We start from the raw sequence: 27,487 nt of genomic DNA, 5'->3' as shown, positions 1-27,487 counted from the left end.
GCATCATCACAATAGAAGGCAGTATAAATTATATATGTTTGAGAGAGAAGTACATGAATTGATGGTTCATGTGAGTGAATAAATTATAGGCACAGGATATAGTCTGAAAAAGTACATCTGTGGATTTTCATGGGCCTCTTAAATCTTAGTGTGAGCCACAGCATTGCTCAGAAATAACCCTACTGAATCCAGTAGGACATCTTATTGGGTAAGTGTGTAGCATTGCCGCAGTACAAGGCATTGTGGCTGTCTGCCAAATAACATTGCTCTGTGTTGTTTCTTGCAGTGGTTGGAGAAAAGGAGAAAACCAATAATGCTGTGAATGTGCGAACAAGAGACAACAAGGTTCACGGAGAAGTTTCAGTCACATCTGCCATTGAAAAACTAAAGGCATTGAAAGCATCACACACTTTACATGCAGAAGAGGAATTCTAGATATTGCAAATGGAGAGTGTACTGAAAGGTGAAATATTGGTTCTATCATAGATGTGTTCACCTTGAATTTAGTTCCACTATGCTTGGTGGGCTTTACTTCTTGGCAGGTACATTTAGGACTGCAGCCTTCCATCAAGGCAGTAGTTTGATGCTATGCGGTAGATATCAAGACATTCAGAAAACTAAATGATGCAGGTTCCTTTGAAATGATTTTCAGATGGGTAGCCTGTCTGTTGTAGCAAAGATAACCAAGAGGCTCGTGTCACCTTAAAGACTTAGGGTTGTGTTTAGGGTTAGTCTTACAGGAAGGAAGAATCGTGTGATGGGAGCAGGCAAAGACAACTTCAGAGCCTTCTCTACAGTTTACATTTTATATTATTTGTTTTAGTGCTTTAAAATTGTAAACTGACAATAAGACAATATATAAATGCTGTAAATACTCAGAGTAGGTGCAGTGAAAATAATGGATAAACTAACTGGTCAATTAATTTCAAGGGGTCTCCTCTGAATATAATTTAGTTGAATGCACCTCTAACAATTTTATTTATTTATTTATTATGGCACAAGCTGAACCATAACTCAACACCTGTTACTCAGGTTATCAGCTTCATGCATCTGCATAAGTTGACGGTAGTCCATGAAAGTTTATAGTATAATAAATTTGTTAGTCTTTAAGGTGACACAAAATTCCTTGAAGCTGTTGTGTAAACTGTAAAAAAAGAAGAAGCAGAAGCATTATTAGATACCACAGGCATCTTGCTTTAAAAAAAACACTTCAAAATTACACAACAAATCTCCCTTTCATAGAATGAAAGGCCTTGGGAGGTTCATACAGAAGTTCTGTTACTGCTACTGCTTTCTGAGGAGAGTAACATATCCTCAAAATGCAACGTTTTGTGAACAAGTGTGCAAGTTATTTTGAGGCTGTCCGAGCAATCTTATTTGCAGCAACCTCACCTGTTCATATTAGATTCTCTCATCAATATGTTGGAGTTGCCTTTATGTTTAGAGGTCAAGTGAAGGGTGACTCCAAAGTGTGGAACTCGAATAGCCTTTCGATGGTGTCAGATTCTACATTGTGCCGAGAACTGGCTTAGATGTATGGTTATGCTACAGTTCTGTGCAGCACAAATGGGAGACCTCCGTATTTACGTAGTCGTGTTGTCGCTTTGCGGGCACAATCCATCAGGAAGTCCTACTGGAGCCTCATTGAAATGGAACAGGATGTTTGGTCCATTTCATTGGGTGTGCACCTTCCTGATGGATTGAGCCTTATAACATGTTCTTATTTTTTAAAAAAGCAAACTCTGACAAAATAGAGTTGCTTCCCCTATAGAGCAATGAATAAGCCCACATAGCTTTTGAATAAAATTACATTATAATGAGCATGATTTGCCTCTTTTTTCTATAAGTAATTTTCTTATTTGAAATAACACATTCAAGTCAGAATTACCACTATTTTACCTTAAAGTACCGGTATACATTATTATTATTATTATTATATTTAAATGTGCAGTATTCCTGCATAGAGAAAGCTACATTACTGATTTGATATGTCAATGCCTTACACAGGGGCAAAAGGAAAACCAGCACTTCATGCTTCATATTTGAGAAAATGATCATCATGATTGCTACAACATCTTTTAAAATATGGATGTGTTTGTTTGCTTGACATTTTAAAAATGGTGGCACTTTACAAATATATAATTTCTCTAGACAAATTATTGAAATGTTTCTTTATGTGTAGCCCCTGAACCAGCAAGGGCTGGCCTTAACTTTGATGCCTGGGGTGAAAAACCTAATTAACAGAAGTTTGTACTATTATGCATATGTCAGGGGGCTCCCACAGGGTCCATGGGAGGAGGTGGAAGGGAGATCGGGATACAGGGAGCCCCGGCCCCTCCTCTCCAGTAGCACCTCTTCCAGCTGGGAAAGCAGCAACGCCTCCAGTGGTGAGGAGAGGGAGCTGGTCAGCACGGGGAGGAGGGGGCTCAAGGATGCTGGCTTGGAGCCCTCGCACCACCTTCGCCCAGAGGGCTCAGAGAGGGAGACGCCACTTCTGTCGCCCCAGTTACACAGGGGGCTCAAACGCAAAGAGGGTAGGAGGAGATTGGGGGTGCCTAAGATATTTTGCTGGGCGCGTAACCGGAAAAGGGCACTCCCGGATTCTGCTAGTGACTGAGACAGTCATGAACTTGTAGCTCTGCACTGTACATAATATGCACCATAAACCTGTAAATGTCAGGTTGGACTTTGGCGTCGTTACTCGTGCGCAACCACCACACGATCCTTACAGCATAGTACAAAAAAGTGGTTAAGGCCTTCTCCTCCCCTCAGTGCTTTAACTCCTCGAAGTTTTCAATTAGTGGACAGTATCCAGACAGATAAAAGGGACCCAGGTGGCGCTGTGGGTTAAACCACAGAGTCTAGGGCTTGCTGATCAGAAGGTTGGCGGTTCGAATCCCTGCAATGGGGTGAGCTCCCATTGCTCGATCCCAGCTCCTGCCCACCTAGCAGTTCGAAAGCACATCAAAGTGCAAGTAGATAAATAGGGACCGCTCCGGCGGGAAGGTAAACGGCGTTTCCATGTGCTGCTCTGGTTCGCCAGAAGCAGCTTTGTCATGCTGGCCAGCTGTCTGCGGACAAACGATGGCTCCCTCGGCCTATAGAGCGAGATGAGCGCCGCAACCCCAGAGTCGGACACAACTGGACCTGATGGTCAGGGGCCCCTTTACCTATCCAGACAGATAACAGTACAGTGGTACCTCTACTTACGAATGTTTCTACTTACGAATGGAGCTCCGTCCGCCATCTTGGATGCAGTTTAGATAGGATTTTTTTCTACTTATGAATTTTTAGATAGGGTTGCTTTGACTTACGAATTTTTTCTCCCAATGCATTCCTATGGGATTCGACTTACAATTTTTTTCGACTTATGAATGTGCGTTCGGAACACATTAAATTCGTAAGTAGAGGTACCACTGTACTATTTCACACAACATGCCCAATTACTTACTGAATCTGCTGCTTCAAGATGTGGTGAACGTCATAATTTAAATGGCTTTAGGGGATCAGACAAAATTGTGGTGGTGGAAGAGGTGTTCCCATGGTTGCTAGTCATGTTGGCTTAAATGGAATTCATGCAGTTCAAATCAGTACACTTGGGAGCAAGAGGAGGTGAAGTGCCTATTTCCTATATTTTTATCCTGTTTTTCAAGCAATTGTCTCCCCAAGTGGCTTGTGTGTGTTTTTTTTAAAGGGTCCTGCTTAAATCAGGTCTGACTTTCAAACTAAAAGGACAATACACACAAGGAGAGAGGAAAGGTAGAGGGGGTAGGGTATCAGTTCCACAAGGCTAGTCCAGTTCTGGCCAGGCCAATCTCCCCTGGATGCTGCCCTTGCTTGAAAAGGCAATTAATTAGTGACTTGTTTCTTTCACCAATGGATGGGGCCAGAGTGCTCAAGTGCCTGTTGCCCTAGTTCCCCCTGCTTCTACAGTCCCAGGACAACTGGCACTTGAAGCCAAGTACTCTTCTTGGCTTTAGCCAGTGGGTGGGGCCAGGCTGGTCTCTCCCTCCCCTTGTTTTTTTAAAAAGATTTCTTGATTAACAAAGGTATGTGCAGTGTCTCTTTCTCATGCTTTTACATGTATCATTTTTGCAAATCAGTTTCATTTGTTGATACACTGGGGGGGAGGAATGAGGTGGATAGGGGGGGGAGGGAGGGGGGGGTGGGATCGGGTAGTGATATTTCTATTTTACTTAATATATGTAGGGTTTGATCCAAAACACCCACCCACCCCACTCACACATGAAAACAAAGACCACCACAGCCAATCACAAATGAACAACCACACCCTAGGCCAGGCATCCCCAAACTGCAGCCCTCCAGATGTTTTGGCCTACAACTCCCATGACCCCTAGCTAACAGGACCAGTGGTTGGGGAAGATAGGAATTGTAGTCCAAAACATCTGGAGGGTCGAAGTTTGGGGATGCCTGCCCTAGGCCAACCCAAATCTCACACACCACCAGAACACAAGCGAACAAAAGAGAAGCTGCACAAGCAACGCACATCTCCCTCCCCTTGCAGATGTTTTGGCAGAGCCACCTTCCATTCCCTACAATCCCTGTTGCCTTCCAGCTCCTCCTTGGTGGGCTTCCTGCCATCCCAGTCTGTCCCACAGGGTCCCTGCAGGACAAAAAGGAGGAAGTGAGTGACTGAGAGTAGTGTTGGCTCCCTATTTGTGGGATGCGCTCCTGTGCTGCCAAATGCAGCGGTTCTTTTTAAAGATATCAGGACAAAAGGAATGAGGAGGTAGAAGGTGAACCAAAGAACCTTTATTACATAAAACAAAACATACACACCCAATGTCCCCAATCTGCTCCCCGGAGCCCCTCAACTGGGTAGCAAGGACATGCAACCTATCTTGGTTCTCCTCCAGGCAGGCTCCCTTCCCATCCCAAATGCCTGCCTTTTATAGAAAGCATTCTCTTAATTGGCAACACCTGTGGTCAACAAGCTCTCTTCCCTTAAAGAAATATCCACACAGAAGCTAAATTTGGGGTGCAGCTTGGCTATGGGGAGAACTCCAAGACATGCCATCTTATCTCCTCGTCACAGGAAGGCTCGCCAGGTGCCATCATTCTATCTACAGGTACAAGGCAAAAGCTTTCCTCTCTAACAAGGCCTTTGTCCTTTACTTCTCCTTCCTTTGAGAAGTAGATAGGAGGTTTTTAATGTATTTATTCACTGCTCCTTTGAGGACAGGAGGGCTATAAATGTAAGCAAATGATAACTGGGTGCATGGATGTATCTCTTCTGGGTGTGTAGAGCATCTCTCAATCTCAGAGTCATGGGTTGGAGCCCCACGTTGGGGGAAAAGATTCCCGCATTGCATTTGGGTTGGACTAGATGACCCTAGGAGTGCCTTCGAATTCTACAATCCTAGGATTGTATCCTGGTCTCGCCCTCTGGCGTCTGCTGTTAAGACAGACCATTCTACTCCCGGCCTCGCGGCGGCAGCAAAGAACACCTCCCGGCCAACCCCGCGGGCTCTTGGGGTTCGCGCATGCGTAGAGCGCAGCGGAGGCGGGACGTTCCGGCTCTTCCCTTGGCGGGGGGCGGAGCCGAGCGGAGTCCCCGGATAAGGCCAAGATGGCGGCGGCGCTGCGGGCGCTGGAGAGGCTGTGCCGCGTCGCCCTCTTCCTCTCGCAGCTCTACGTCCTCTCCGGGCGGGGTGAGTGCGAGGACGCGGGAAGAACAGGCCGGGCCGCACCGCGGGGGAAGTCGCCTGCTATTGTTAGCTGATCATTTATGAGCGCCCACTAATTAACATCGAAGAGGTGCTGGGGCTCAGGGGGTGTACCCCCTCCCTCCCCCCCGGCCATTTGGGGCGGGGCCGTTGCACTCTGCACGCGCTCAGGGGCCCTTTTGTTCTCCCTGGGGGCGGAGGGCGTCCGGGCCTTGCTTCTCCCGGCCTGGCCCGGGAAGGGCTCCAGGCTCCCGGCTCCGTTCCGCTCCCTCCCGAAGGCTCCCAGGGCCTCTGCCGTGGAGCGGTGTCCCCGGGGTCCTTTCTGGTCCTTGGCTCCCTTGCAGGGACGGAGGCCTGGCCTTGGGGCCCCGGGAGAGCTCCGTGGCGCAGAGGGGTTTCTCCCCCGGTGAGTGTCGTTGTGCTCCGTTGACATTTGCCCAGAAGCAGAGAGAGAGGGAACCTGTCCTTTGACTGCAGCTCCCGCCATCCTTTGATCGCTTCCCCTGCGGGTTAGAATTACGAGGCTGGAACAACCTCTTTCAGACTCCTAAATGGTGATGTGTCATTTTCTCAAAATCTTAAGAAAACGGGTCTCTGCCCCATCAGGCTTGCACTATAGAAATTGGCATTGAGATGATGGGAGTGGGGTGGAGAAACAAGAAAGGAGAGCGAAATGGAGTAGGGGGAAAGTAATGTTTTTATTTTGTTAATATATACCGTACCTGGGTTTTGATATGGTGGCGGACACAGCCTTTCTTGTGTTTAAGTATTACCTGGTAGCCATAGGTGACCAGGAATTGCATGCAGGGAGTGAGGGGGCTAATGGAGAAGGGATTTCCCCAGTAGGCCAGTAAACATTTTTGCATTTTGGTGGTCTTATTTACAAAGCTAAGTTAAAGGGTATGCCTCTGAATACTAGTTGCTGGGAACTGTGGTTGGAGAGAATGCTGTGCTCGGATCCTGTTTCCAGGCTTCCCATAGGCATCTATCTGGTTCAGATAGAGAACAGGATGCTGGACTAGATGGGTCTTTCTTGTGATCCATCAGGGCCCTTCTTGCCTTACTCCTGAATCTGATTATGAGGACTTGCAAAGCTATTATATTCAAGTCAGTCTTTGGGGCTTCTCACTGCTCTCCGTTGCTGTGATTGGCAGCATTGCTTTAGGATCTCAGCTAGAGAAAGGTCTTACGCAGTCTTGCTACTGTAGGACTTTTTAAAACAAGAAATGTCCAACAAAGACAAACGTCTCAGTTGTTGCGCTGCGCATCATTAAGAGACCTTGAAAGATCTGAGAGACCTGTTGCCAAGGGTGCAAATACCAGGCAATTTTTCTTCTCTCTCTTTTCCACAACCCAGCACCTTAATTCGAAGTAGTGATACTGTTGTGTAATTTAACTTAACCGGCTCATGGGTCTGAACTACCCACCCTTTTAAAATTCAAATCGAAATAAGTGTGGAAAGATAACAGTACTACTTCTTGGACTGGAGGTCCTGGGTTAGGGTGAGGAAGATGAGAAATACAGGTGAAACTCGGAAAATTAGAATATCGTTGAAAAGTGCATTTATTTCAGTAATGCAACTTATTTTTTATTTTTCTTTTAATTTTTACATATGCTTTCTTTTGGAAATTCCACAGTAATAAAACAAATAGTTACAATAATAAAAAAATAAACATCACTATTGCATTTCATTAATTACATTCCATTTATACATGACCCGCCTAACAACAAATAATTACAATTACAACAAATAAAGGCTTGACATATCTTGCTTTGCATGTCATGGATCTATCTCACATATTGGTTTCACCTTTTAAGTGGCGTTACTGAAATAAATGCACTTTTCGACGATATTCTAATTTTCTGAGTTTCACTTGTACATTCTGAGGGACAGCACTGTTACAGAGTAAGAGTTCCCTGGGCAGAGAAAGTCACTCAGTACAGCACTGGCAACTAGTCTCTAGAGGAGGAGTGTACTGAGCAATTCAAGCCACTTTCTCTTACCAGCACCACTTACTTTTGAACACACAAGGGATTTGAACCCAAGCCTGATGCTCTGGACCACACTGTTGCTTCCAAGTCGTAACTAAACATGCTTTGAATCCTGTTAGTATTTTGTGTTTCTTTCCCCCCCACCCCACCCCCAGGATCACTGAGCTTAGAACACTCTCATCCACAAGCTCAGCTGGCAAAGGTTGCAATAGTACCTACAAGCACACACATTCCAGTGTCTAAAGTATCAGGTATGTATTTTTTTCCCATTCCGTCTTGTACTTCTTAGAATGAAAATGTTTGTCTTTGTAAACCTTATTCTGCACAGATCTTTAGAGGTTTGTGAGATATATTTGCCTACAGAACAGCTTATTTCTGAAGGACTCTCCGTCCCACTTCTTCCATGTAAAAAAAACCCCTAATTTCTAGAAACAAATTATCAAATGTAAGAAATAGGAAATTAGGGCTTTACATTTGCTAATGAGAGAAGACACACCATTCTGTTATATTTTGATCCTTAAATCTTAAGTTCCTAGTATTTTGCAACTCAGGGTCTCTCTTGTGAACACTGCCCCAAGCTGCACCAACAATCTGTTCCACTTGTGATACTATATAATGTGGCCTTTAATGGGAGGGAAATGGACTCTTTGGTCCCCTGTACAGGAAACAAAAACATAAGAAGAGCCCTGCTGGATCTGATCAAGGGTTCATCTAGTCCAGCATCCTCTTTCCCGCAGTGACCAACCAGATGCCTCTGGGACGCCCACAAGTAGGGCAGGAGTAGCCACTCCTCTTGTTGTTTCCCAAAAGCACTTATTCAGAGGCATTTCTAACACTAGAAGCAAAAGCTTTTTCTGCGGATGAAGCCCATTGAGTGACTCAAGGAAACAAAAATAATTTTCTTGAACTTAAAAATGAAGGAGGTCTTCCATTTGGAAACAAAACAATTGTACCCTGCAGATAAAGAAGCTGTTATCTCCTACTAAGAGCCAAAGAACACTAATGAAACTGAAAGGTGTTGCCGCCAATTGAGCAGAGGAGCCAGCATGAATTATTGTAAGCAGGTCTGAATAAATACTCATGCATGTGATTACAAATACTATCACCATGTGACATTGATAAATGCCAGAGTACTTTCTCTTTTCACTTTCCCTTGTGTGAGACCATCCCACTCCATGGATGCAGCTCCTATTTGTATAGCAGCTATGGTACACAAATGTGTTTCAAAATATCCAGTAATATTTCTCAATACTTACCTGACCTTTTTTGTTTGTTTGAGTATTAATATAGCCAATTCTATATAGCCTATGAGTCAGTCACTTGCTTTTTCATTTGAATATGACCCATAACTCCCCATAGAAATGTATCGGAATTGTGAAAAATGCTTGGGTTCTGCAAAAGGTCCCCAGTTCTGTGCCCATCTTTTTCAGGCAGGGCTGGGAAAGACACCTGTCACTGTGGACCCTCCAGATATTGCTGGCGTACAGCTCTCAGCTTCCCTGACCATTAGGCTTGCTGGTTGGGACTAATCAGGATTGGATTCCAACAATATCTAGAAGGTCACAGAGCATTCCAGTGTAGACAATACTGAGCTAGATGGTCTAAAGTTCTGGCTCAGTTTAAGACAGTCATATCTTCCTAATCCTAAAAAGAACTTACATGGAAGGGAGACCCATTAAATTCTTTGGACCTTACAGTGGATCTTAAAAGGTAAAGGTAAAGCGGCCCCTGACCATCAGGTCCAGTCGTGTCCGACTCTGGGGTTGCGCCGCTCATCTCGCTCTATAGGCCGAGGGAGCCGCCGTTTGTCCGCCGACAGCTTCCGGATCATGTGGCCAGCATGACAAAGCTGCTTCTGGCGAACCAGAGCAGCGCACGGAAACACCGTTTACCTTCCCGCTGGAGCAGTCGCTATTTATCTACTTGCACTTTGATGTGCTTTCGAACTGCTAGGTGGGCAGGAGCTGGGACCGAGCAACGGGAGCTCACCCCGTTGCAGGGATTCGAACCGCCGACCTTCTGATCAGCAAGCCCTAGGCTCAGTGGTTTAACCCACAGTGGATCTTACTCCTGGGTAAACATGCATAGGCTGCACATTACTAAAATAGGTGAAATGCAAATTGAGCAGGTTAGGAAAAAGTAGTTGCTTAGGAATTCGTGTTCAGCAACCTAGGAATTTCAGATGTTTTGTTCCCTAGCCTTTTTGTGAGGAAAACTGAAACTTTTGTTCTTACCAGATTTTAATTCTTCAGACGCCACAGCGACCCCATCATATATGACCCAATGCCCTAGTAATGGACTGTGCAGCCGACTGCCTCCAGGATGTATGGACTGTGAAACAAATTGCTCCTGCATCTATGGCAAAACTGCTGTTTTTGAATGTAAAGCCAGATCCCAGGTCCACTGTGTTGTAAGTAGAATGCTTGTTCATTTGTAATATGAACATGAATCTTGTGGAAATATTATTCCTTGCTTGTTTGAAGGAGAATAATCGCTTTGTAAAATATGTAATTGAATAGATACCATATTCAAGAGATGCTGGATATACATGAACGAGATAATAATAATAATAATTTATTTACACCCCGCCCATCTGGCTGGGTTCCCCAAGCCACTCTGGGCGGCTTCCAACAAAACATTAAAATACAGAAATCCATCAAACATTAAAAGCTTCCCTAAACAGGGCTGCCTTCAGATGCCTTCTAAAGGTCTGGTAATTGTTGTTCTCTTTTACCTCTGGTGGGAGGGCATTCCACAGGGTGGGAGAAGGCCCTCTGCCTGGTTCCCTGTAACTTGGCTTCTCGTAGCGAGGGAACCGCCAGAAGACCCTCGGCGCTGGACCTCAGTGTCCGGGCAGAACGATGGGGGTGGAGACGCTCCTTCAGGTATACCGGACCGAGGCCGTTTAGGGCTTTAAAGGTCAACACCAACACTTTGAATTGTGCTCGGATACGTACTGGGAGCCAATGTAGGTCTTTCAGGACCAGTGTTACGTTATATCGGCGGCTGCTCCCAGTCACCAGTCTAGCTGCCGCATTCTGGGTTAGTTGTACTTTCTGGGTCACCTTCAAAGGTAGCCCCACATGAGCGCATTGCAGTAGTCCAAGCGGGAGATAACCAGAGCATGCACCACTCTGGCGAGACAGTCCGCGGGCAGGTAGGGACTCAGCCTGCGTACCAGATGGAGCTGATAAACAGCTGCCCTGGACACAGAATTGACCTGCGCCTCCATGGACAGCTGTGAGTCCAAAATGACTCCCAGGCTGCGCACCTGGTCCTTCAAGGGCACAGTTACCCCATTCAGGACCAGGGAGTCCGCCACACCCGCCGGCCTCCTGTCCCCCACAAACAGTACTTCTGTCTTGTCAGGATTCAATCTCAATCTGTTAGCCACCATCCATCCTCCAACCGCCTCCAGGCACTCACACAGGACCTTCACTGCCTTCACTGGTTCTGATTTGAAGGAGAGGTAAAGCTGGGTATCATTCACATACTGATGGACACCCAGCCCAAACCCCCTGATGATCTCTCCCAGCGGCTGCATATAGATGTTAAAAAGCATGGGGGAGAGGACAGAACCCTGAGGCACCTCACAAGTGAGAGCCCAGGGGTCTGAACACTCATCCCCCCACCACCACTTTCTGAACACGGCCCAGGAGGAAGGAGCAGAACCACTGTATGACAGTGCCCCCAGCTCCCAACCAGTCTAGACAGTCCAGAAGGATGTTATGGTCGATGGTGTCAAAAGCCGCTGAGAGATCCAGCAGAACTAGGAAACAGCTCTCACCTTTGTCCCTAGCCCACCGGAGATCATCAATCAGTGCGACCAAGGCAGTTTCTGTCCCATGATGAGGCCTGAATCCTGACTGGAAGGGATCCAAATGTTAACAAGTGCTGAAAAGAGTGTATAGATGCTCTAAACCAGTTGGGAGGTCCTCAGTGCATGACCTACGATGGTCCAGGTCAGGCATCCCCAAACTTCGGCCCTCCAGATGTTTTGGACTACAATTCCCATCTTCCCCGACCACAGGTCCTGTTAGCTAGGGATCATGGGAGTTGTAGGCCAAAACATCTGGAGGGCCGCAGTTTGGGGATGCCTGGTCCAGCTGCCACAGTCTAGAAATGGCCAAAGCTATTAGAAGGCACTCCTAGCCACTAAGGTCACCTGGGACCTTAGTGACAGATGGATCCAGGAGACCCCCGGACAACAAGCCCACTCCTTCGGGGGAAGTACATTCCCCACCCAAAGCAGGCAATTGACCAGTTATACGGACTCAATAAGTGTTCACAAATTGTGCATTGGTCTTGTCAGGATTCAGACTCAGTCTGTTGGCTGCTATCCAGCTGTCTGCTGGAACTGTCCCTGAAGAGGAGACCAGAGCAATGCCCCTGATACTCATTTCTTTCAGACAGTATAGGTAGATGCCATGCTCCCTTGTATCAGAAGCAGGTGAGAGATCAAGCAGAAGCAGCCAGGTCCTTCCCTCGATAAAGGTCGTCCATTAGGACACCCAAGGTAGAGTTGGTCACTAACCCAGATTGGAATGAATCTAGACAATCAGTTTCCTCAAATAATGCATGCAGCTACACCAGTTGAGGGCGAACCTTCATGCACCTGTTGAAGTCTAATCCAGGAAAGCTTATGCTTCAGTATATTCCCACAGGACTTTCTTTTTTGGCACATAACAGCTCATGTGTTTGACTTTGTGCTTGCTTAATTTAGTAAAAGTATCTAGAACTTAGGTGCTCTCAGCATCCAAAAAATCAAGTGTATTTGGTGATTCTGTCACACTCCTGTAAGTGCTCTCTGGTTAACCTGTGTATTATTTCTGGAAGGGTGAGTTAAGATTTCTGATTCTCATGCAGGATGAGAAGAACAATCGCCCAGAAACTTTCACAATCAACATGACTTGCCAGCTTTGCTGGCAGCTCCCTCCATCAGATTATGTCTGTTCCAATCCTACAAACTGCAAAACGGTCTCTTGTCCACGAGAACGATATAGTGCCAATTGTACAGTGCGTGATCATATTCATTGTCTGGGTAAGCAATGCCTTGGTGTTTGTGTTTGACGTGGTGGGGAGAGGAAAGGTGTCTTTCTGAACAATATTATTCACTGTTTCCAGAGCATCGTGTTCGGACCAAGTTATTGTGGCTGATAATTTTGTAGTAGGAATATACAAGTCAGAAAAAGTTTGGGATCTTAGGTTATGACTAAGCTTATTAAATGAAGTAAGATACATTGGTCTAGGCATAGCTGTTATAACCTTCCCTGCCCATGCCCACCACTTTGCAGCAAGAGGATAAAGGTAAAGGGTCCCCTGACCATTAGGTCCAGTCGCAGACGACTCGGGTCACGGCGCTCATCTCGCTTTATTGGCCGAGGGAGCCGGCGTTTGTCCGCAGACAGCTTCATGTGGCCAGCATGACTAAGCCGCTTCTGGTGAACCAGAGCAGCGCACGGAAACGCTGTTTACCTTCCCACCTATTTATCTACTTGCACTTTGACATGCTTTCGAACTGCTAGGTTGGCAGGAGCAGGGACCAAGCAACGGAAGCTCATTCCATCTCGGGGATTCGAACCGGGATTCGAACCGCAGATCGCAAGCCCTAGGCTCTGTGGTTTAACCCACAGTGCCACTCGTGTCCCTAGAGGGTATTGTAATGCAAATCACCAATCCCATTGTTCCTGATAAAGGTTTTCTCTCACACACCCCCAGGGGGTTCCTATTGGCCCACAGTTATAGTAATATGATACCATGATGGTCATTTGGTGTTAGACAGTATAGTAACTGTCTACCTTCCTGAAAGTTTCTGGTTATTAGATGATTGCTGGACCTTACTGCAATAAATAATCACAACCAACTTGTGCAGACACTAGGCAGAGGGGAAAGCCTTGCAGGTTATCAATTATGTGTGTTGGCATCTAATTTAGTGGTAAGTAGCTGTTGAAAATGATGGGTGAGCCACCTCAACATGAAAAGGATTCTGATCCGGGATCTTGTCCTTATGACGAAAATTGATCAGTTGTGAAATTACCTCTTTGACCACCCTTGGAATTCAACAAAAGAGGAGATCTCAAAAAGGCTCCTGAGTAAGATGGTCTCCCTGAAGAATTCCATAAAACTCTTTTAACAGATGTTTTGGTGGCAAAAATGCCAGACTTCGGAGCAATGCAAAAAATAATACTAATGAATAAAAAGGGGAAGATGCAACACTGATAACAGGTCAGCCTTTATCACTCTTAAATCAGGGCTGTAAAGTATTTGTCACAGTTTTTGCAATAAGATCAATTAAGATAATTTCGAAGCGCACACTGCCAACCTAGCAGGATTCATTATGCAGCACTATTCCTATTTGTGGTCTTGGCTTTATGATTTCAATGTCTGTTTATTTTAAGGTAACCGTACTTTTCCCAAGATGCTTTATTGTAACTGGACAGGAGGCTATAAATGGTCAACTGCCTTGGCTTTAAGGTAGGAATAGGATTACCTGCTTTCTAAATTTCTAAATAAAATACTTTCTGTTTTGGACTTGATGTTTGGTTAAGGGAGTCTGGTTACCGGTACTTTACTTTGTCTTCAGGCAGTTCTGAAGCATGCTGCCTGTCCTGAGTCTTGGAAGTAGAATGGGATACTACCAGTATTTTGTATTAAGGTGTAAAAATAAGTGCAGTTTTCATTTTTTAAAAAATCACCGGTAGCCTCATTTAAAGTAGATGATTTTTCAATTCAATATTCAATATACTTTATTCGACCGATAGTCAGAACAAAAACATTTCTCAATACAAAGATAAACATATAAAACTGAAGGCATCAGGGGGATACATAAAATATAAAAATATAAAACTGAGGACATCAGCGGGATACATAAAAATATAAAAATATAAAACTGAGGGCATCAGCGGGATACATAAATGGGGTATGACCGCACTACTAAACCTCTTACAGGTAACCCGCATCAAGACATGGTAGATGATTTTGTAAGTCAGTGTTAATCAACTTCATTATGCTATTTGTCAGGTACAAATTTAAATGCTTTGCTGTAGGCATCAATAATGGATGTCTGAATTTGGACAGCTTCTAAGACATAATTGTGTTGTTTTTGCAGCATCACACTCGGAGGTTTTGGAGCTGATCGTTTCTACTTGGGCCAGTGGCGAGAAGGCCTGGGCAAACTTTTCAGCTTTGGAGGCCTGGGAATCTGGACTCTCATAGATGTACTGCTCATAGGCGTTGGTTATGTGGGCCCTGCTGACGGTTCACTTTACATCTAACCATCAAGGCAAGAAATGTCAGAGATGGATGGCACTTGGAAACACACAAACTGGACTTCAAAAAGACAGCTAGGAGCACTTGTTCCATATTTCACATATATTTAATGTACAGCATCTGTACTTAGACTGCCTTTAACTTAAGGTGAAATAAATGAATGGATCATTGGATGATGGGGGTTTTCTGGAGTTTGTTTCCTTTTGGCTTATTAAATGCACTTAATTTTTTTCTATGAAAAAAGGTGTTTTAAGTTGTGCAGTTCTGTTTCTTGGACAGATGTAAACTAATTCACTACATGTCTAGCAAGTTCCCTTTTTATCTCCTGCATTCAGTTATTTTTTATTTCTGAGAAGGGTACATGCAGTGTATGTGTTAATTTGACTTGATACTTTGGCTCCTACAGGACTGAATGTTACATTATTATTGCTAGATAACCTTAGAAGTTGAGTCTTCTAATATGATGACTAATAAAATTTTCTTTCACCACACCTATTTCCTTTAATGCTTTTCCTTTTCCTGTATGGGCTCTTCCCTTTGGACCATTGGACCCACTGGTCTCATCTGCTCAATCTGCCATTTGTATAGTAGAGGGGCAGACACCTGGACTTAAGCTGTACAGTGAAGCCTTTTATTTATGGCCCACTTGAATTGCCACAGCAATGCTGGAGGCAAGTATAGAAAAGCAGACTTGGCTAGAACCATTAATTTAACACAGAGTCTGCTCTGGCCACTTCCGCTTCTTTGTCCTCAGATATAAAACTTGGGAGGACCCAAAGTTAACATTCAGGCTCCCATATCCTGTAAGAATAAGAATCAATGGGGCAAAAGCCTTCTAAGGCTGATGGGAGAAAGGGATGGAAGACTCCCATGTCTTTCACAACTGCACTTGCAGCTCTGTTCTCCCAGCCATTAGGATGCAGGGGGTTCCCTCAGCCTGGAAACCAAGATGGGAGCCGCACCCCAGCATCAAATTCAACAGGCCTTAGCTCTCCAGGAGTCTTGTTACCTTTACTCAGGGGTAGGCAACCTAAGGCCCATGGGCTGGATGCGGTTCAATTGCCTTCTCAATCCGGCCCGCAGATGGTCTGGGAATCAGCATGTTTCTACATGAGTAGAATGTGTCCTTTTATTTAAAATGCATCTCTGGGTTATTTGTGGGGCATAGGAATTTGTTCATTTACCCCCCCCCCCCAAAAAAAAAATAGTCTGGCCCCACACATGGTCTGAGGGACGGCTGAAAAAGGTTGCTGACCCCTGCCTTTACCTCCCCCAGGCATTGCTGAGGACAGAGATTGCAGGCCTTTTCTCCTCTCATGCTGAGAATCAAAGCAGCCCTGCCTGGCAACCTGTAATGTCACCTGGATTCTGGGTTTTTGTGTGCAGTGGTGATGCAGCAAACCTCTGGACCTGTGGTCTTCCTGGTGGGGGTGGGGTGGGGTTAGTCCCTCTAAAAAACAACAACCCAGAGCATCTGTGGGACTGATCCATCTTTTTGTGTCAGTCACACAGCAAAGTATGGGACTATGATTTTTATGGCTCAGTCTATAAGGGCAGTGAGGATTTGAGCACTTCGCAGTGCTTGCAGGAAAACCCCATGTAGAAATGGCACCGCCCCAAAAAAGTGCCAGATGGTGATTCTTATTTTTACTGGTTGAAGTCTGTAGAGGCAGAGATGATAGTGATATGACAGTAGCGCTGAAAAATGCAGTCCTCCTAGGTTCCGGCTTCCGCCAAAAGCTCCTTTAGCAAGCCTGCCTTGCATCGCACCGCAGGCTCCACAATCCGGCTAACGCAGCTGCTGCTGCTGCTCTCGCCTCCGAGGAAGCGCTGTAGCTGCAGGACTACTCTCGAGTAAACGTCGCGGGGCAGCTTTTCGCCAGCAAGAACGGGAGGCGGCGCTGCAGAACCGGCGCCCGCCCCGCCCCCCCCCGCCTGCGTCCCGGAGAAGGAAGGGCGCCTTGGCAAGCGGCGGCCGCGGGCTCGGCGGCGGCTTCCTTCTGGGGGTCTCCGGGAGGCGCCGGTGGCGGATTCGTGCAGAGGCAGCTCGGCAGATGCGCCACGATGGCGGCGGAGCCCGAGGGAGCGCGCCGCTTTTACCAGGAGCTGCCCAAAGTGGTGAGGTTGGGAGCGGCTCCTGCCTCGGCCGGGGAGCGGGAGAGAGGCAGGCGGGGCCGCCGGGGCCTCCGCGCTCGGCTTCCGGCGTTTTCCGGGACGTTCAGCCCCCGAGGCGCCTCCAGGCTCGTCTCCCGAGACAGACGCTGCCAGAGGGGTGGCGGGGCGAGGGGCGGACCAGGCCCGGGAGAGGCCGCCGGAGGAAGCTCCCTGGGTGGTTGGCGCCGGTCGCTGCCTCGCAGGATTGTCGCGGGGATGAAAGGAGGAGCAGGAGAACCTTGTACTGTATGCCGAGAAATAATAGGCAATAAATAAGAGTCCTCTGCTCTGCTGCCTTCCAGAAAGCACCCGGCTGGTGAAGGCTGCTGGCCTAGTGGTAGAGCGCATGTCTTGTTTGCATGCAAAAGGTCCCAGGTTCAGACCCTGGTTTCCCCAGGCATAGGACCGAGAGGGTCAATGTTCACAATCCCTTTACTGAGCTGGGTGGATCAATAGTTTGTCTTGGTGTAAGACAGCTTCTTAAGCTTGCTAACCCTCCATTTTTAAACCACCCAAGTTAGTGACCTTCACTGCATGCAGTTAATTCTGTAAGTGAATGGTTCATTCTGTAAAAAACCATTGTTATTTTTTTAATCTTTATTAAATTTAAAATCGATATAAAACAAAACAATCTTCTAAAGTACAAACAAAATCAATACATACATAAATAATAATACAATTTCAAACAAAACTTACTCCATCTTCTCAAATATATCATAAACTTGTCTTATATATCTTCCATTCTATCTTCGCATCTTCTTTTGTAAATCGACTTCCCCTTCTCTTCTATCCTGACTATGAAATTATTTATCTTCCTACTGCTTCCATTGACTTTCCTCCTTGGAATACTACAAAATATTGGTTTCAAACCCAAGTTCTTTTAAATATACTCCAAATTTTTCCCAGTTGTCAATAATTTTTTTATTGGAACCGCCCCTAATCGAATTCGTCAATCTAGCCAAATCAATATAACCGATTAATTTCTCCTGCCAATCTCTAATGGTGGGTACTTCCTTACTTTTCCATAATTTTGCAATTAAAATTCTCGCCACCGCTACTGAGTATAAGAATATCTTTTCATCTTTTTTTGCCACTTCCTCTTCAACCATTCCTAATAGGAAAGATTCTGGAGTCTTCTTTATGTTGTATTTAAATATTTTCTTTAATTCTTCTAGTACTCCATTCCAGAAAGGTTTAATTTTTGGACAATGCCACCAGATATGTAGGAACGTACCTACTTCTCTTTCACACCTCCCACAATGATTGTCTTTAACTTTATACATTTTATAAATTTTGACCGGCGTCAAAATTTCTCTAATTGTTTCTGACGCCGTAAATTTCCATGTTACACTCCAGAGTTTTTCCCATTTATCCATTTCTATTGTTTTCCCTAGATCCATTGCCCACTTCGTCATTGTCTCTTTCACAACTTTATCCTTCACTTCCCATTCTAGAATGGTGTTCTACACTTTTGATATGATTTTCCGTTCACTATGTAATAGACTTTTTTCAAGTAGGGATGGTTCCGACATAAACCCTCCTTTTTTCATATCTTCTTGAAACCTACTATTTAATTGATAATATTGGAGCCACCCTGCCAATTGTTGCTTAACATCTTCATATTTTTTAATTTTAAATACCCCTTCTTTTTCCTCTATTAAGTCCTTATATTTTATCCATTTTCCATCATTATTTACTTTTTTCACTGTTATTATTTCAATAGGTGACAACCATTTTGGTGTCTTCGGTTCCATCAGGGGTTTATGTCTTTCCCATACCTTCAATAGAGATTTTTTAATAACATGCGTGTTAAACCCTTTATGTATTTTTACCTTTTCATCCTGCAAATAGGCATGCCAACCACATTTGTTTTGAAATCCTTCTAGGTCTAATAGTTCATGGTTTTCCAAGGTGATCCATTCCTTTATCCAAAGGGATGTTCACAATCCCTTTACTGAGCTGGGTGGATCAATAGTTTGTCTTGGTGTAAGACAGCTTCTTAAGCTTGCTAACCCCCCATTTTTAAACCACCCAAGTTAGTGACCTTCACTGCATGCAGTTAATTCTGTAAGTGAATGGTTCATTCTGTAAAAAACCATTATTTTTGTCTTTCATGAACCTTTTGCTACTGGAAGGAATTTTTTTATTTTGTTTCTATTGCCAGTCAGTTCCAATGGATGATGAGAGAGGATTTATTTATATATCCCATGTAGGAATTTCTTCCTGTGAAGCATCTTGAAGCTATCTATCAACTTTTGTTGATCCAACCGCTTCTACTTCTTGTGACACCCAGAAGGCTGTCAAGAGGAGAATGCAGCCTTCATGCTTAAAAAAGTCCCCTGCTCTTGTGTTGTGCAGGCAGCCAGAAATAAGAACTCACAGCTTAAGGTTAAGGAAGGGGCGGGGAGGTGGTGTTTTTAAAATGCTTCTAATGAAATATGGGGGGAGCTGAGCTCGTATTTGCTTCTGAATTAGGAGCTGCATGCCCACCTGAATGGCTCCATCAGTTCTGCTACCATGAAGAAATTGATGGCCCAGAAACCAGACCTTCAGGTTCATAATGGAATGACCACGATTAACAAGGGCAAGAGAAGAAGCTTGGAAGAGTGAGTATGTCTTAAGCCTGAGCCTGGAATTTCTTAGGTGAACCATCTGCCTGGCTGCCTCCTCCCACAACATATCCCAATCCCACCCTCTGCACCTCTTGGTCAGATGGAGAAATCCCTGAACTGCAACTCCAGCCTGGTGCAAGGTTGCATATGATAGCAGCAGCAGCAGCTGACCTTCAGATGAAGCATAGACCTGATTCTGCATCCTCACCCCCTAATTCCCGGCCAAACTCTTTGTTCGGCACTCCTGTTCCTCCTGCGCTGCACAGGCTGTAGCAGAGAAGGGATGAGGACCTCTGCATCAGCATCCAAGGGACCAGTTCTTTTGATGCCTCTGTTCCTTGAATGCTTTCATCCCAGCTGGTCATTAGAACAACTTGTAAGAGCTTGAACTTTAGGTTTGTTTCTTTCCTCCTCCCTCCCTATCCATTTTCCTTTTGTGTTGAGTCTTTTTAGATTATAATGTTGATGACAGGTTGTCTTCCTTTTTATATTTTATATTTATATCATTTATATATTTTATATTCCTTTTATGTGTACATTTAATTCAGAGGTGCATGCGTGTGGGAAGGGGTGCATGATAAATGCAAAAATCTATTTGAAACAAAGGTGATATCTGGAAACAAGTTCAAAAGGCTGATTTTTTTGGGGGGGGTGCCACTTTTTTCCTTTGTTTTGATGAATGCCTTTTCATTGCAATTCTCTTTTTAACCTTTTGTTTCTTTAGGTGTTTTCAGATGTTCCAGATCATCCATCAGATTACCAATAGGACTGAAGACATATTGATGGTAAGCTAACTCAAACTTAATTTTAATGTGTGTTCTCATAGCATGGAGCTTCCTGCAGCCAATGGGAAGCCGGCCAGCATCGCGGAAGGCGGTCCCTGCTCTGCTCCCTGCCGGTTTAGCGTGGCGCACGGGAGCCGATCAAGGAAACGGTGGGGGTCCATGGGCCGGTTCAACGACCCCCATGGGCCGCAGGTTGCCAACCCCTGGTGTAGTGCTTCAAGTGTTGGACTAGGACCCGGAGACCAGGGTTCAAATCGCTACTCAGCCATGAAGCGTGTTGTGTGACTCTCAGCCTTACGTAGCACAGGGATGTTGGGGGGATGAAATGGGGTGGGGAGAACTAGCCATGCCACCGTGAGCTCCTTGGAGGGAAGAAGGTGGAATAAAAATGCAGTAAGTAAATACATAGAATAGCATAGAATTAGTCTCTTGCTGGTGATGAAAAGGAATCAATCACTGCCCCAGCATGGGGCTCTTTTTTGTTTTGTATTCTGGGTGTATTACTTATATATATTTCTGCTTTTCTTCCACCCTTCCCTTTAAGGAGCTCAGAGTGGGGAACACAGCCCTCTCTTGCCCTTCCTAACTCAGACGTTATCCTTGGAGCAGAGCAGGTTTAGACTCGGGGATCATCACTGGCCAAAGATCAGCTTACTGGCTGAACAGGATTTGAGGCTGCCTTGTGTGTGCTGCTTTGAGACTGATGGACAGAAGAAACAGAAAAATATTAGCATGTAAGGAGTGGTTAAATAAAGGAGGAGCTGGAGCAATTATTAAAAATCAGTGAAGTGGTATGTAGCTGAATTCCAATCGTCAATAAAAATTAATTCTTAATGGATGGAGTCTTTTTAGAGGCATGGAGATGAATACAGACTCATGTCTTACTATTTCACAATTCACATTTCAGTATTTTTGAAGTGTTAGGATTGTAAATGAATTGTATATGAAGCATAACTTTTATATCCTAGATTTTGCATATATTTATATTTAATGATAATTGTTTCTGAAAAATAGATTCATGGAACCAGGTATGTGAGTGAATTTCAGATTTGATTTTTTTTCCGGGGGGGGGGGGCATGTGTGTTAAAGCTTTGAAACGATGGCGGCGTGCTTTGTGAATAGCCTCTAGGTTCAAAATACCACTATAATTTCAGGTAATAAAAGATGTTGTCCAGGAATTTGCTGCTGATGGAGTCAAGTACCTAGAGCTAAGGAGCACACCCAGAGATGAGCCGACCACCGGTAACGAATGGATTTCCCTTTCAATTTATAATTGCCTGCTCTTTGCCACTAAGCACCCCGACCCCCAAGTTCACGTCCAAGAAGAAATGCTCTCCCCTCACCAGGATTTGGGGAGAGTGGAACATCCAAATACCTTACAACAGCCACTCCCTTCCAAGCTTGGCAGCTCCAAGTTCTTGCCTTGAAGAACCTGCTCGCCAGCTGACATCATAAGGCAGGGGGGAAGGGCTTCCCTAAAAGGCCCTTGGGGACCAAAGGGGAGGCCAGGGCTGGTGGAGGTTCCCCACCTAGATTGCTCATCTAGGGTGAAAAGCAGTCCATAACTATTGGGAATAGATTTTATTTATTTCATTTCATTTCCCTTTTTAATTGGGATACACCAGCTTTCTACATTGCTATACACAAGGCATCTTACAAGCTGAAGAAACGAGACTATATGAGAGCACACATCTTTAATAACTAAATGGCATAGAGAGGTTTTTGGTGCAGTGGGCCGGACTGGACCGGGCTGGGTATGAATAGCCTCATGTCGTGCCCTTTCCTGGAACCTCCTGGCTTTCAGGATGGAGCTAAAGCCCTGCCATTTTTTGACCCCAGTGGCTTTCTGCAGTAATGCAACTCTGGCTTGGCAAATGTCCAGCCTGTTTTTGCGCTTGAGTGCTGTGAAAAGAAAGCAAGGGGGTTGTGGTCTGACCTTTAGTGATATATGGATTGGGGCATGACTGTGGCCCAGGCATAACAGGAAGCAAAACCCTGGGGTAGCCATGAGTGTGTTTGTCACAAACACTTTATATCTTCTGTTTGAAAGGAATGCAGATCTTCTCTTCATAGGTATGACCAAAAGGACCTATGTGGAAGCTGTACTTGAGGGTATAAGACAATGCAAGGAAGGTGGATTGGATATAGATGTTAGGTAAGTTTGTAAGCCAGATGCCTTTTGTTTTAAATGCCACTGATTCTAGTGCTCAATCCCCAGGAAAGGATTCCCAGAGCTTGTCTGGTGTTTGCCCTGTCTCCCTAGCCTTTTCTGCAAGAGGAGCCCCACACACTTGAGCAGGAAAAGAAGTTGGCTGCCATTGTACAATTTTCGACCCAGACCAGTCCCTACATCGCAATCCTCATTTGTGAGCTGATGGTTGCTACTTCTGCAATAATATGGCTATCTATATTCTAGGTTTCTGTTATCTGTGGATAGAAAAGGAGGACAAACAGTTGCCAAGGAAACAGTCAAACTGGCCGAAGAGTTCCTGCTATCCACAGATGGAGTGGTGATAGGCTTGGACCTCAGTGGAAACCCTTTGGTAAGCTTTCTTTGAAAAGAAGAAGAAAGAAACACCTCTGCCATCACCCAGACTATCCTATGTTTCTATCATGATTCAAGCCAGCCTTGGGACCTTTGGGTGAATGGTGGGAAATAAATAAATACGTAAGTGGATGCTGGGACTGCTGGCTCAAGCTGAGCAGAGTTGTAATGCAAAACAGCTGGAGGGGACCAGGTTGGTGGAGGCTGTTTTAAGGCTTCTGTTCACCTGTTTCTTAAGAACCTAAGAAGAGCCTGCAGGATCAGGCCAATGGCCCATTTAGCCCAGCATCCTGTTCTCAAAGTGGCCAACCAGGATTTGAGCACAAGACTCCCCTCCTCTCTTGTGGCTTCCAGGAGCTGGCATTCAGAAGCGTTACTGCCTCTTGACTCTGGAGGCAGAGCATAGCCCTCATGGCCAGGAGCCCTCGATAGCCCTCTCCTCCTCCATGAATTTGCCAAACCCCTTTTTAAAAGCCACCCAAGTTCCATAGTTTAACTCTGCACTGCTTAAAGCGGCACTTTCTTTTTATCTGTCCTGAATCCTCCCAACATTCGGTTTTTCTGGACGCCCACAAGTTCTAGCCTCTCTCCACATTCTCCATGACATGCATAATTATATAAACTTCTTTCCTAAGCTATATTTTTGCTTTACCTTCAAGGCAGGACATGGGAAGGACTTTCTGGAGCCTCTCTTAGAAGCGAAAAAAGCCGGGCTGAAGCTGGCATTGCACCTTTCAGAGGTAACGTTCTGCTGCAGGGGCTTGCGTAGGAATGCTCACTGAACAGCTTCTCAGGCTAAATGTGGCAGCAGGATTTATTTATTTTAAGTGATGTGTGCAGGGTTCCCTGCATCACCTGGAAGGCAGGTTGTCTTTGCCATCAGCACAGTGCTGGCAGGCCGCCATGGCCTCCATTTCCGCTGCAAAGCCGCAGTGTGAGAGTCCCGCCTATGTAGGGGCCACCTGTTCACTTCGCACTGGTAACATGGGAACTGTGCATGGGCAATAAATAAATAAATTTGTAGTAAGCGGCTGACTACAAGGCTTACAATCTAAAAAACAAGACACGCAAGGGGAAAGGGAGAGGGAGGGAAGAGGAAAATCAAACCAGTTTCTAAATAGCAGTTCCTGGATTGGCCAGCCGGCCTGGTTCTGGTTCAGGGAATGAGGTCCCTGGCGGAGTTAGCCCTGCTTCCTGTCTCTCCCACTGGGACAGTCAGGTGACAGGGGAGGGGAGGAGGCAATGGAGGGATCTTTGATCTTTCCCCAAAACTTTTTATTTCTTCCTTCAAGCTGGCAGCTTGAAACGGCAAGCTGCGGTTCCTGTCCGTGGGTAAATCATCTACTTCTTTTTTGAATAAATTTTGTTACAATTTAAAAAGAGATATACAAAGTTTATTATCAAATATCTTTTTTTATCCAGACTAAAACATTAATCTAGATAAAAAACACAGATACAAAAGAAAGGGAGAGAGAGAGAACAAAAAAATTAAGAAAGTTAAGAAACTAAGGAACTTACAATTCTTCATCTGTCAGCAAAATATATAAACATTATTCAACTCATCCACTCCAATCTAACCCCCAGCATGGCCACTTTCTATAAACCAACATTATCTCCAGCCTTCAAACCAAAATGCCATTATTTCTTTTTCTTTTTCATGCAAAAGGTCTATGAGAGCTTTCCAGTCTTTAATAACAGTGACTTTTCTCTGATTAAACGTGTCAATTTTGCCATCTCAGCCTAATAAGTCTAATAATTTTAATAACCATTCCTCCATTGTTGGTAATGATTAATCTTTCAATCTTTGTGTATATAGGTTTCACTGTCCTAATCATATATTGGAACAAAGTTCCATAGTGTTTATATATATATATATGTCAGCCATATGTCAAGAATGCTTTGATGGTGTTTCCTGCTTGGCAGGGGGTTGGACTGGATGGCCCTTGTGGTCTCTTCCAACTCTATGATTCTATGAGGGGATGAAGGTGAGCAGGGGGGAATCATGGCAACATGGGGGGGGGGTTCTTCCTTCATCATGATACTGGAACCCAAAGGGGGTCATCCCGCAAAGCTGAATGGTGGATTCAGGGCGGTCAAAAGACAGTGCATAGTTAATCTGTGTGTCTTCTCTCAGATCCCAAACCAGGAAGAGGAGACCAGGCTTCTCTTGGGCCTACCACCTGACAGAATTGGACACGGTACATTTCTTCATTCTTCATCCTTGGCCTCAGGGGATCTTGTACAGCTGGTTCGGCAAAATCACACACCCCTAGGTAAGGAAAGGCGTTGAAGGAAAGATTGAGGGTCCTTGGGGTTCACTTTCCCTTTGCCATTTCACCCTCAGTTGGCAGAGCTGATAACTGTGGCTGCGGCAGCATTTTCTCAGGCCTGGCAGAGGCGAGTCCCTGGTGAGAGAGGAGGGAAGGAAGGTGGCTAGTGCTGACCGCCGTTGGTTCTCTTCTTCCTTCTTCACAACGTCCACATCAAACATGCCGTTTCTAGCTTCACGAGGGGATTTGGGGACACTTCCACTGGGAAAAGCCTTTCTTTAACGCAGGGCCAGTTTCCATGTGGAAGGCCTCTCAAGCCAGTGAGGTATGAGGTGTTCCATGCCACGGGGGTGCCACATGCCACTACTGGCACCATCTCATGTTGAGTCATAGAATCATAGAGTTGGAAGAGACCACAAGGGCCATCCAGTCCAACCCCCTGCCGAGCAGGAAACACCATCAAAGCATTCCTTTGATGTGTCCCCAGACACAACCAGAGCAACACCAAGGCCCTCAGACTGGGGTCTGCTTCTTTGTCTTCACTGCTACACTTCGGCCGGAATGAGGCTTTGCTCATGCGAGATGACCATGTCCGCTTTAGGGCAAGTTCTTTCGCTGGCCTTCCCCTGCTCGCTCTCCTCATTTGACCCCTCCTGAACCAGACTTCTCTCGTCTTTCTCAGAACTCTGCCTGACGTCAAACCTCAAAAGCCAGACGGTGCCTTCTAGCGACCAACACCACTTCAGATTCTGGTACAACCTGGGTCATCCCATCGTGCTTTGCGTAAGGCACTCTGCGCTATCCAGACACACAAAGATGCCAGGGTAGAGAACCTCTTCACAAACGATAGGGAGACCCCCACTGACATGTTATAATAGCCTTGCTTCTCTGCCATAAGAAGATGAGCCCTGCCAGATCAGGGGGAGCTATCCTGCAGCATTGTGATTTCCCACAACAGCCAATCAAATGATATTTATTTATTACATTGGGGGCCCACTTTTTTTCTCCATAAGCTCAAGGTGGCATCCTCATTTTTACTCCACACAACAACCCTGTGAGTTAGGCTGAAAGGCCCAAGGTCACCCAGTGGGGATTCGAACCCAGGTCTCCCAGGTCCTAGCCCAACACTCCAACCTTTACGCCATGCTGCCTCCAGGAAGTCCATGAACAGGACATGAAAGCAACAGCCCTTCCCTCTACTTTGTATCTAGCAAGCAGCATTCACAGGTATGCTGCCCCTGGGCATGGAAGTTCTGCTTGCCCCTCGTGAATGGCTGCTAGTTGAGCCATCTCATCATGGCCTGTCTGGCGCCTCCCACACCATTCTGGCCTCACGAGCGACGGCCCTCAGCACTGACATCAGGAACAGAAAGCTTTATATAAAAAGTATTTTTGGAAGGCAGACTACATTGTTGGCTAGGAAAACATTCTGTGATGCAGTCCTTTAAGTGCCCAAAGCCTATAAAATTAACTCTCTTACCATTTTCTTTTACTGCCAGACGGACGACAAGGGGGTTTTTGCGACCGACTTGAGCCAGGAGTACCAGCTGCTTGCGGACACATTCCAGCTATCCAAAGCACAGATCTGGGAACTCTCCTACAATGCCATCAACTGCATTTTTGCTTCCAGTCATACAAAAACGAAACTGAAGGAGCAGTGGCATCAACTGAAACCATCTGTGCTTGAATAGCCATATCAGACCGCCAACAACTATGGCACTCATGCTCCATGCGCAGTGTTTTCTTTTTTTTAAAAAATGTATTTTTTATTAAAGATTTTTAGTTTACAAAAGTATGTGCAATATCTTTATTCAAGTTACATTTTCTACATATCAGTTTCATTTGTTGAGACGTTAGTGTTATATTAGGAAGAAAAGGGGGAAAGAGGTGGGGGATTGGTGAGTGGGGGTGGGGGTGGGGGTGGGGTCGGGTGGCAATGTTTCTATTTTACTTAATGTATGTGTGGGGTTTTGTGTCAGCGTCACTTGTGCGGGTTCTCTTTACTATTGCTTGTGTTCCTTTGGTGGTGAGAAGTTGGGGTTGGCCGAGGGTGTGGCTGCTTGTGATTGGCTGTGGTGAACTTTGTTTTCATGTGTGAGTGGGGTGGGTGTTTTTGGATCAGGTTAGCCATATTGATTGATTCGTATGCTGTTGGTGGATTCTTGTCGTTGTC

The 27,487-nt window shown here is 45.4% G+C and overlaps 3 protein-coding genes across 10 annotated transcripts in view; all 3 read left to right on the top strand.

Moving 5' to 3' along the window:
* Positions 1-1,823, top strand: part of TARS3 (threonyl-tRNA synthetase 3) — a 30,794-nt gene extending 28,971 nt beyond the window's left edge. The window contains exon 19 of the mRNA XM_035130496.2: positions 287-1,823. Coding sequence (XP_034986387.2) covers positions 287-435 — 149 coding nt within the window. The 3' untranslated portion in view covers positions 436-1,823. The remainder of the gene's footprint in view (positions 1-286) is intronic.
* Positions 1,824-5,581: 3,758 nt separating this feature from the next.
* TM2D3 (TM2 domain containing 3) lies at positions 5,582-15,439 on the top strand. 6 transcript variants are annotated; one of them, XM_035130755.2, is made up of 6 exons: positions 5,582-5,672; positions 7,835-7,930; positions 9,932-10,089; positions 12,546-12,720; positions 14,078-14,153; positions 14,788-15,439. In XM_035130755.2, exons 1-6 carry the CDS (start codon positions 5,591-5,593, stop codon positions 14,951-14,953), a joined length of 753 nt encoding a protein of 250 aa, XP_034986646.2. In that variant the 5' UTR covers positions 5,582-5,590; the 3' UTR covers positions 14,954-15,439. The 6 variants fall into 6 exon arrangements, with proteins under 6 accessions (XP_034986646.2, XP_034986645.2, XP_060138394.1 ...); XM_035130754.2 differs by having other exon boundaries at positions 9,917-10,089; XM_060282411.1 differs by having other exon boundaries at positions 5,654-5,672; positions 7,835-8,735.
* A 1,207-nt stretch (positions 15,440-16,646) lies between these two features.
* On the top strand, positions 16,647-27,160 carry ADAL (adenosine deaminase like). Of its 3 annotated transcripts, none has more exons than XM_035130752.2 (10): positions 16,647-17,066; positions 19,578-19,708; positions 20,439-20,499; positions 21,654-21,741; positions 22,573-22,654; positions 22,916-23,042; positions 23,704-23,784; positions 25,179-25,317; positions 25,997-26,138; positions 26,814-27,038. In XM_035130752.2, the coding sequence occupies exons 1-10, from the start codon at positions 17,013-17,015 to the stop codon at positions 26,845-26,847; spliced, it is 939 nt and encodes a 312-aa protein (XP_034986643.2). In that variant the 5' UTR covers positions 16,647-17,012; the 3' UTR covers positions 26,848-27,038. The 3 variants fall into 3 exon arrangements, with proteins under 3 accessions (XP_034986643.2, XP_034986644.2, XP_034986640.2); XM_035130753.2 differs by having other exon boundaries at positions 16,649-17,066; positions 25,997-26,066; positions 26,814-26,943; XM_035130749.2 differs by having other exon boundaries at positions 16,650-17,066; positions 25,997-26,097; positions 26,814-27,160.
* The last annotated feature ends 327 nt before the right edge of the window (positions 27,161-27,487 follow it).

The sequence above is a fragment of the Zootoca vivipara genome, chromosome 14, assembly GCF_963506605.1.
Source record: "Zootoca vivipara chromosome 14, rZooViv1.1, whole genome shotgun sequence".
Taxonomy (NCBI): Eukaryota; Metazoa; Chordata; class Lepidosauria; order Squamata; family Lacertidae; genus Zootoca; species Zootoca vivipara.
Note: the sequence above shows the minus strand (reverse complement) of the source record. Positions and strands in the feature narration are given on the sequence as shown.